Genomic DNA, 9199 nt, shown 5'->3' with positions numbered 1-9199 from the left:
TTTTTTTTTTTTAACAGTTTTATTGAGTTTTATAGTTTTAGCTTTCACATTTAGGTCTTTAATCCATTTTGAGTTAATTTTTGTATATGATGTGAAGTAGGGGTCCAGTTTCATTCTTCTGCATGTGGTTATCCAGTTGTTCCAGCATCATTTATTGAAAAGGCTATTATTTGTCTATTGAATGGTCTTGGCACCCTTATTGAAAATCAGTTAACCATAGATTAACGGCTTTTTGTTTTGTTTTGTTTTTGGACTCTCAAGTTTATTCCATTCATCTTTCTGTCTTATCCTTGTGCTCCACCAGACTGTCTGGATTACGGTTGTTTTTAAATAAATTTTGTACTTGGGAAGTAGTTTTGCTATTTTGTTCGTTTTTTTTTTTCAAATTGTTTTGGCCATTCTGGGCTCCTTGCAATGCCATATGATTCTAGTAATTTGAATCATCTTTCTTTTTTTCTTGGTCAATCTAGGGTCCTTTGTTTTCTTGCACAGGATGATCCAGGTGTTCACCTTTTGCATTCCTTGCTCCAGACCTACCGTCAGCTCTTTCTCCAGGAACCCTTGGTTCCTTAAGGGGAAAGAGGGTGGTATTTAGAAACCAAGATCTGAGTATTAGGTGTGCTCATTTCTAATGGTGGATGTCATTACTTCTAGCCCTCTTTAAAGAGCTAGAAAAATATACATTTTAAAGTATCATGAGATCATACTGAAATCTCCAGTTCAGATCCAGTTCCACAGGGTTTTCTGATATCTCATATTTGTGTTTCCAGTCTCACAGAAGAAACCCTGGCTCCCAGCACCTCTAGTGTATTTACTCATTTGCTTCAAATTACAACATACACAAAATAGTTTCAGAATGATAACACTAATGCCATGACTAATAGCAAACTTAATTCAAGATTTTTATACTTCTTTTGTTCTTAGAATATATCCTACTAAGATATACAACGAGATTGCTGTCAAACATTTGATTCTAAATATGGATCTGCAGATTTCAAATCTCTTTAGAGATTTTTGCCCATGTAAGCTTGCCATTTGCATGGCATAGGGGGAAATGTAAGAGTGAGATAGACCTGGGTTCAAATCCCAGCCCAGTTAGTACCTCTTTCTTATCTTTTATCAGTATATTTAATTATTTGTAAAACAGGCATAATACTGACCCTGGATAATTGTTGTAAGAGTAAAGATAATGACCCAGAAAGCACTTAATGCTGGTAGTCATATGATAGGCAGTGGCTGTTGTCATTTATTTAACCCTTGAAATATTTAAAAACATAACATTTGACTTTTTAAAAATAGTCTTGGCCAGACACAGTGGCTCATGCCTGTAATACTAGCACTGTGGGAGGCCAACGTGGGCGAATCGCTTGAACCCAGGAGTTCAAGGCTAGCCTGGTCAACACAATGAAACCCCATCTCTACAAAAAATACAAAAATTAGGCAGGCATGGTGGCGGCTGTTAATCCTAGCTACTCCAGAGGCATAGGTGGGAGGAACACCTGAGCCCAGGAGATGGAGGCTGGGGTGAGCTGTCATTGTGACACTGTACTCCAAGAGTGAGACCCTGCCTTAAAAAAAAAAAGGTTAGAGGCCTGATTATTTTATTTGAAAAGTTCCAAAGGCAGTTTTGGTGCTAGTGAATTTAAAAAATGTCCCCTGAAATGATTTTGCTAAGTCATCATGTTTCTAACATTTTAAAAAGAAATACAGTCTTGAGAAATCTGTAAGCTATTAAATTTTTAAAAAAGTAATCTAATTTTTGCCAGGTCTATACACTAATCTCGCTTAATTAGTTTATATCAGGAGCTGTAGACTTAAATATCTGTGGAAAATAGATTAAAGATCATTTCTTCCTAAGTGTATCCTGTATTCATCAGCATATCTTTTGTCACAGAGTGCCAATCTGTGTCGTTAAAGTTGTCAGATGTGGCTCAGATACTATCCTGTTTCTATTTACATGGCTTTTCTTGGATATCAAATGTCCTAATTTCTTTTATTTTTATTTTTAAAATAGACTTTATATTTTAAGATAGTCTGAGATTTACAGAAAAATTGAGAGGGTAGTACAGAGTTTTTATATACCCTGCACCCAGTTGCTCCTGTTACTAAGATCTTCTATTGATATGATACATTTGCCACAATTAATGAACCAGTAGTGATTCATTGGTATTTGTTTGCTAAGGTCCATAGTTTATTCAGATTTTCTTAGTGTTTTTCAGGTCTTTTTCTATTCCAGGATCCCATTTATAACACCACATTGCACCTAGTTTTTATGTCTTTTTAGGCTCCTTTTGTCTGTGACAGTTTTTCAGACTTTTCTTGTTTTTGATGACTTAGCAGTGTTGAGAACTGGTTTGTAGTGTTGTCATGAGTATTTCAAGCTTTTTATACGATGCTCCTTTGTTGGAATTTGTCTGATGTTATCCTTACGATTAGACTAGTGTTTTGGGTTTTTGGGAGGAAAACCACAGTGGTGTAAAATGCCGTTGTTATTACAGCGTATTAAGGGTACAGCCTTTCAACATGAGTGTTCACTGTTGATATTGAACTTGACCATCTGGCTGAAGTAGTGCTGTCAGGTTTCGCCACCGTGCAGTTATTCCTCTTCCCCACTTTCCACACTGTACTCTTTGGAAGGAAGTCCCATGTGTAACCCATGTTTAAGGAGTGGGTTGTGCTCTGCCTTTTTTAAGGGCAAAGTATCTATATAAATACTTGGAATTTTTCTGTAAGGGAGATTTGTCTCTTTTTCCAGTTTGTTGATTCAGTCACTTACTGATGTCAGTGTGGACTTACGGATATTTATTCATACTTTGGGTTATAGTTCACTGGTACTTTATTTTGCTGCTCCAGCTTTCACCACTGGGAGCTCTCTCAGTTGGCTCCTATGTCCTTTTGACATACTCATTTATGTAGATTTTTTATTTTGAGAACTTCCTTACTTCCTTGCACTATAAGAACTTCCGGTGCATCAATGTATTTCCTGCCTCTGTCCTAGAATCAACCATTTCTTCAAGGAGTGCTGGCTCCTTTATTGAAGGATTGTATTAGAAGCAGATCTGGGCATTAGGTGTGCTCATTGCTGCAGGGGTATTGTTGCTTTTAAGCTGTCTCAGATGACAGCATAGAAATACGTGTGTATACTAGATCATTCCTGTTGCTCCACATCCTCACCAGCATTTTGACTTAACCTAATTTATTTCAATGCCTAGGTGGATAAATGTGTAATAATAAGTATGTTGGTTTTAAAGTTAACAGGCTGGAAATATGCCCTTACCTGTGTTAAGGATGTTCTCCTAAACTCACATCTCTTCCTCTGACTTCTATTTAAACTTACTGCATTTTGGCTGGTTGTATTATTTATATGTTGTTACTTTTTAAATAATATGCAGAATCAACCTTGCAGGGACCAGATGCCCTTTTAGGGCAGGCAGTGGGGGCTGTTTCTTTTCAGTGGTCCGTAGCAGGAATTATCTTTATCTGTCTTGGTATTGCGGATTACAACAGGGAGCAGATGGGTGGTCCATTTGCAGGAGCTGCCTTGATTTTGAGGGCCACAAAGCAGGTATGACGAAGACTAGGTCTGTTTCTCAGCCTCATCTAGGGAATGGTGCTCCCTCCTTTTCCTCCCCTCCTGGCCTTCATTAGGAATATCAGTTTTTGTATTATAGATAAGAATGCCTGTTTTAATTGTTGTGTCTGATAGGATGTTAGGCAATAAAGTTTTCTGTATGTTCCCCTCCTGGTGTAATTTAGCGGTATATTTGATATGTTTATTCAGTCATTACATGACCTGTATCCTGGATGCTCCCGTGTGTAGTAGACCTTTTGACTTAAGGATAACCACTTGCAGTAAATATGCTTACTTTTTTTTCTTTTGGTGAGGGACTGGGGTATAAGAGTGGTCTGGCTCACTTTGGGAGGACAAGGCAGGCGGATCACAAGGTCAGGAGATTGAGACCATCCTGGCAAACATGATGAAACCCTGTCTCTACTAAAAATACAAAAAATTAGCCAAACACGGTGGTGGGCACCTGTAGTCCCAGCTACTTGGGAGGCCGAGGCAGGAGAATGGCGTGAACCTGGGAGGCGAAGCTTGCAGTGAGCCAAGATCATACCACTGCACTCCAGCCTGGTCAACAGAGTGAGACTCTGCCTCAAAAAAAAAGAGTGGTCTGGCTGTAACATCTGCTTGCTGTTTAGGGATTAGCTGTACTTTCCAATTTCTACACGCAGAGTGAGTGGACTGGCCTGTGTGGTAGGGAGTCTATTTCCTAACCAATTCTCTGGCCATTAATTTTTTTTTTTTTTAATTTCAATAGTTTTTTTGGGTACAGATGGTTTTTAGTTACATGAATACGTTCTTTAGTGGTGATTCCTGAGATTTTAGTGCACCTGTCACCCAAACAGTGTACGCTGTCCCCAATGTGGAGTCTTTTATGTCTTACCTGCCTCGCAGTCTTTGCCCCTGAATTCCCAAAGTCCATTGTCTCATTTTTATGACTGGCCATTCTTTTTTACAGTAACTAGATGACTGTTAGGTCTTCATTTCTGTGTATTTCCACCTTTATAATTAATGCAAATTAGTGGGATTTTCATAACTAATTTAGTAGTTGGTGTCCTTTGTATACTGCATGTTATTCTTTAGGCAGTGAGTCCATGCTAATTTTTAAAAAATATCTGTTTCAAAAATAGCGTACTGTAGCTATTATCACATAAAGAAAAAGCCTGTTATTTAGATTGGCCAGTTACTTGAACAAAAACATTTGTGGTATTCAGAATGTATCCAGTCTTAAATCTGAATAGTTTCCAAATGTCAAGTTGAAAAACAAACAAAAAAAATATATATATACTTTGTATAAAGAACATGTTCATGTTGCCAAACACTGCTGAAAACGATAACATTCCTTTTAATTTCTTTATACAGCAAATTGCACAGAGTTTGAAAGATGAACAGAAGAAGGTACCTTCAGAAGCTTCATTTTCAGATGTTCACTTAGAGGAAGGAGAGTCTAACAGTCTGACAAAATCTGGTATGTTATGATGTCTTAACTGCCAGCATTTATTCATTCGGGTTAATAAACCTTTATTGAGGACTTACCCTGTCCTAGGCATGAAAAACAACTTGTGCCTTTGAGGAGCCCACACTTTACTGGGGGGAAATTGCCAAGCCACAGACAGAATTCAGTGGTGAGTGAGATGCTGATGGTTTGCACAGGGTGCCCTTGGACCATGGATGAGGGGCACGGAATTTACGAAGGGAGATGAGCTCTGAGTGTGGGAAGGTGGGCTCAGTGTGGGGTGTGGTGTCTGAGAGCTATAGCGTGTTTATGAAGAGTGTGAGAGAGCCAGGTGAAGTAAGTTTGTTTAAGATAGAATAGAATGTAGGAAGGCATGCAGGAATGGAAAACCATGGCTATTTTGCATAATTCAAGTGGTTTGGTATGTTTGAGCCCAGGTTGAATGTGGGGAAGGAGCAGGTAAAATAGGCCAGATTGGGATAGATGTCTTGTGATAGTCTTATGGTCTTTGGACTTCTAGCTGGCATAGTGTTTCATGGTGACTGGACCATCAGATTTGCATTTTGTAAACATATTGAGTGTCTGGGACTGGAGTAAAATATTGACACAGTTGTATGGGATGGCTTGGACTAGGGTACATGTTATACAAGGAGCAAAACTGTCCCAAGAATCACCTGGATACTCATTAGGGACCTAGACAGCAAGCTAGATGGGAAGTAAGCCATCCCCTCCTCACCCAGCTATAAGAGTGGCCCTAAAGCTCAGCTCCCCATGGGACGTCTGGGAAGGTGGGTACTCTAATTCCATGGGCTTTAAAGAGCCCCAGCTACTTCAAGATCCCCAGGTGAAGGGCATCATCAGGTGTTCTGAGTCTACTCTACAAACAGTTGTTACACTGAATCCAGACTGCCAAGCAGCTGGATATTACCCATGCGACAAAGCCATTTTATCACGCTTGCCCTGTAGGAGGGAGGACCTCACAGAGGGCTAAAATTTCCTCCTCTGCAATAGAACCCATACCGTGTCCTACTATACCTCTTTATGGGTACTGGAGACATGAGAGTACATTTCTCTCTTGCCAACCCCAGCCTTGTGCGTTTTCTCTTTCCCCGCTAAAGCCTACTTTTTAACCCATTACTGGCATTACAATGAGGCATTATTGGCAGAACTGTAGAGACTGATCAGGAAGTTGTTATGTTTTTCCATTTGAAAGATAAAGGTGGTTTGAACCAGGATGGTGTTAGGGCGATGGAGAGAAATACAGAGATGAGGGATATGGTTAGAAGTTTGAATCAGTAGAATTTGATGGCCCTCAGATGTGGGGGTTGAATAAGGTCCATGTGGAACAACTGAGAGGGTCCGTATTATATGGTTCTAGAAGCTATACTGTCCATTATGGTAGCTGCTGCCATTGAGCATGTGAAATGTGGCTAGTCTGAGTGTGCCATAATTGTGTAAGATTCACACCAGATTTCCAAGACTTAGTATGATATAAGGAATGGAAAACAGGCTGGGTGCAGTGGGTCACACCTATAATCCCAGCACTTTGGGAGGCTGAGGCGGGTGGATCACCTGAGGTCAGGAGTTCAAGACCAGCCTGGCCAACATGGTGAAACCCCGTCTCTACTAAAAATATAAAAGTTAGCCAGGCGTGGCTGCATGCGCCTGTAATCGCAGCTACTCGGGAAGCTGAGGCAGGAGAATCTCTTGAACCCGGGAGGTGGAGGTTGCCATGAGCCGAGTTTGTGCCACTGTACTCCAGCCTGGGAGACAGAGTGAGACTCTGTCTCAGAAAAATTAAAAAAAGAATGGAAAATATCTTATTAGTAATTTTTATATTGATTACATGTTAAAATGATATTTTGGACATATTGGATTGAATAAAATATACTAAAATTAATCCTGCTTCCTTTTTTTTTTTTTTTTTTTTTTTTGAGAGACAGAGACTCACTCTGTTGCCCAGGCTGGAGTAGAGTGGTGCTATCTCAACTCACTGCAACCTCTGCCTCCTGGGTTCAATCGATCCTCCTGCCTCAGCCTCCTAAGTAGTTGGGACTATAGGCACGCATCAGCACGCCCAGCTAATTTTTGTATTTTTTAGTAGAGGTGGACTTTCACTATATGTTGGCCAGGCTGGTCTCGAACTCCCGACCTCAGGTGATCTGCCTGCCTTGACCTCCCAAAGTGCTGGGATTACAGGCGTGAGCCACTACACCTGGCCAATCCTGCTTTCTTTTTACTCTTTTTTTCCTTTCAAAGAGATGAGGTCTCACTATGTTGCCCAGGCTGGTTTCGAACTTCTGTGCTCAAGCAATCCTCCTGTTTTGGCCTCCCGAAGTGCTGGGATTACAGGCATGAGCCACCATGCCCAGCCATTTTTTTTTCTTTTTTTAAATAGACACGGAGTCTTGCTGTGTTGCCCAGGATGGGTCCTGAACTCCTGAGCTCAAGCAGTCCTTCCACTTTAGCCTCCCAAAGTGCTAGAATTACAGACGGGAGCCGCTGGGCCTGGCCTCTTTTACTCTTTTTTTGGAGATAGGGTCTGGTTCTGTCAGGCAGGCCGGAGTGCAGTGGTGTGATACTGGCTTACTGCAACCTTTGCCTCCCAGGCTTAAAGCCACCCTCCCACCTCAGCCTCCCAAGTAGTTGGGACCGTAGGCTCATGCCATCCCGTCTGGCTAACTTTTTTGCTTTTTAAAATGTGATGTTTTACTGTGTTGCATTTATGATTCACATTGTATTTCTGCTGGGCGGCACTGCCCTAGAGCTGTAGAGAGAAAGACTGATTTAGAAATAAAGGATGAGGCGTAGTTGATGCTTTGGGCTTGTGTAAGATCATTCTAGGACAGAGTGTAGAGTGACTGTAGCAGACGTCTTGGGAGAGAAACTGAGCCAGTGCTGATGTTAAGGAGCAAATGGAGATAGAGGAGTAAACTGACAGCCAGCGAGGTCAGAAGTGGGCAAGTGAGAGAGTGTGATTGATGTCGGAGGAGGAGGGGTTGCCCATGTAGTTTGCGTAAACAGATGAGAAGATCAAAATCTCCAGAACATTGTGGTTATAAAGTGGCATGCTGAGTTTTAAAACTTTAGAGGTGGAATAGTTGACAGGAAGAAGGAAGTCTGCAGAAAGTAATAAGAATACAATTCTGCAAGTATTAAGAATTGCCCCTGGGGTAGGGGTGTGAGGATGGAAGAGAAAGTCTTTGGAGCTGAGAAGGTAAGGATGAGCAGCTCGTCATCTGTGCAGTTATCAGTGTTATATCACAAGGGCGATAGAACTTGGGGTGGAAAGCAAGGCTCTAATCAGGTAGGAAGTGGAGCAAAACCAGAAAGAGTATGTCATAATCACTTCTCCTGGTTTCCTGGTTCCCACCTCTAAAGCTGGAAGTGAGAGAATGAGAAGCCTCTGAAAGGAGGGCTTTAAATGATGTGAAGTTCATGGCATAGAAGGAGGTGTCAGGGCAGTTGGTGGTGAGACCATCTTGTGAAGAGACCAGTTATCAGTACCTTCTAAAAGCACAGCTTTGTTCTGTATGTAGAACAAGTAATGGGGAGGTCAGGCCGGCGGAGGACAATGGAGGCAGATGTGCAGGAGGGTTGTGGGAGAAGCCCTGGTCCTGGGGCCTGCTCTGCTCTTCAGGAGAGGCAGCGAGGGGGCACTTGGCTTTTGATGGTTTGCCCCGGTGAACTAGTATTAGTTACCCAGGAAAGGGGAAAATGAACACAAGCTGACTTCTGGCTTTAAAGTACTTAAACACATTTGTTTGACTAAACTTTTATTTGGGGGAATTCTTTTGGCACTTTATTTTGAAGAAGGGATCCTGCACATACCATATTCCTAAGGAAAAGTATAAATATTTCATCTCCTGAATATTCTTTGATGTAATTTATTTATTCTTTTTCTTTAAGATACTTCATACAAATTAAATGTTAGTTTAAAGTGAGCTCTGTGGAAGAAATTTAAAAATTATACAAGTTAATCAAGAGTGGTAAGAGAGAAAAAAAGAAAAAAAATTATACAAGTAGTTTTTGTTTTTTGGAAAAAAAGCTTACCAAATTGTAAAATGAAAGTACTAGCTGGGCACAGTGGCTCACACTTGTAATTCCAGCACTTTGGGAGGCTGAGGCAGGCGGATCACCTGCGGTCAGGAGTTTGAGACCAGCCTGACCAACATGGC

The 9199-nt window shown here is 41.1% G+C and overlaps 1 protein-coding gene across 1 annotated transcript in view; it reads left to right on the top strand.

Annotated features, from left to right (window-relative positions):
* Positions 1–9199, top strand: part of COG3 (component of oligomeric golgi complex 3) — a 79802-nt gene that overhangs the window by 40454 nt on the left and 30149 nt on the right. Inside the window, exon 15 of the mRNA XM_011974594.1 lies at positions 4928–5033. Within this exon, the coding sequence (XP_011829984.1) occupies positions 4928–5033 (106 nt within the window). The remainder of the gene's footprint in view (positions 1–4927; positions 5034–9199) is intronic.

The sequence above is a fragment of the Mandrillus leucophaeus genome, unplaced genomic scaffold (genome assembly GCF_000951045.1).
Source record: "Mandrillus leucophaeus isolate KB7577 unplaced genomic scaffold, Mleu.le_1.0 Scaffold147, whole genome shotgun sequence".
NCBI lineage: Eukaryota > Metazoa > Chordata > Mammalia > Primates > Cercopithecidae > Mandrillus > Mandrillus leucophaeus.
This window is presented reverse-complemented; position numbering and strand designations above follow the sequence as displayed.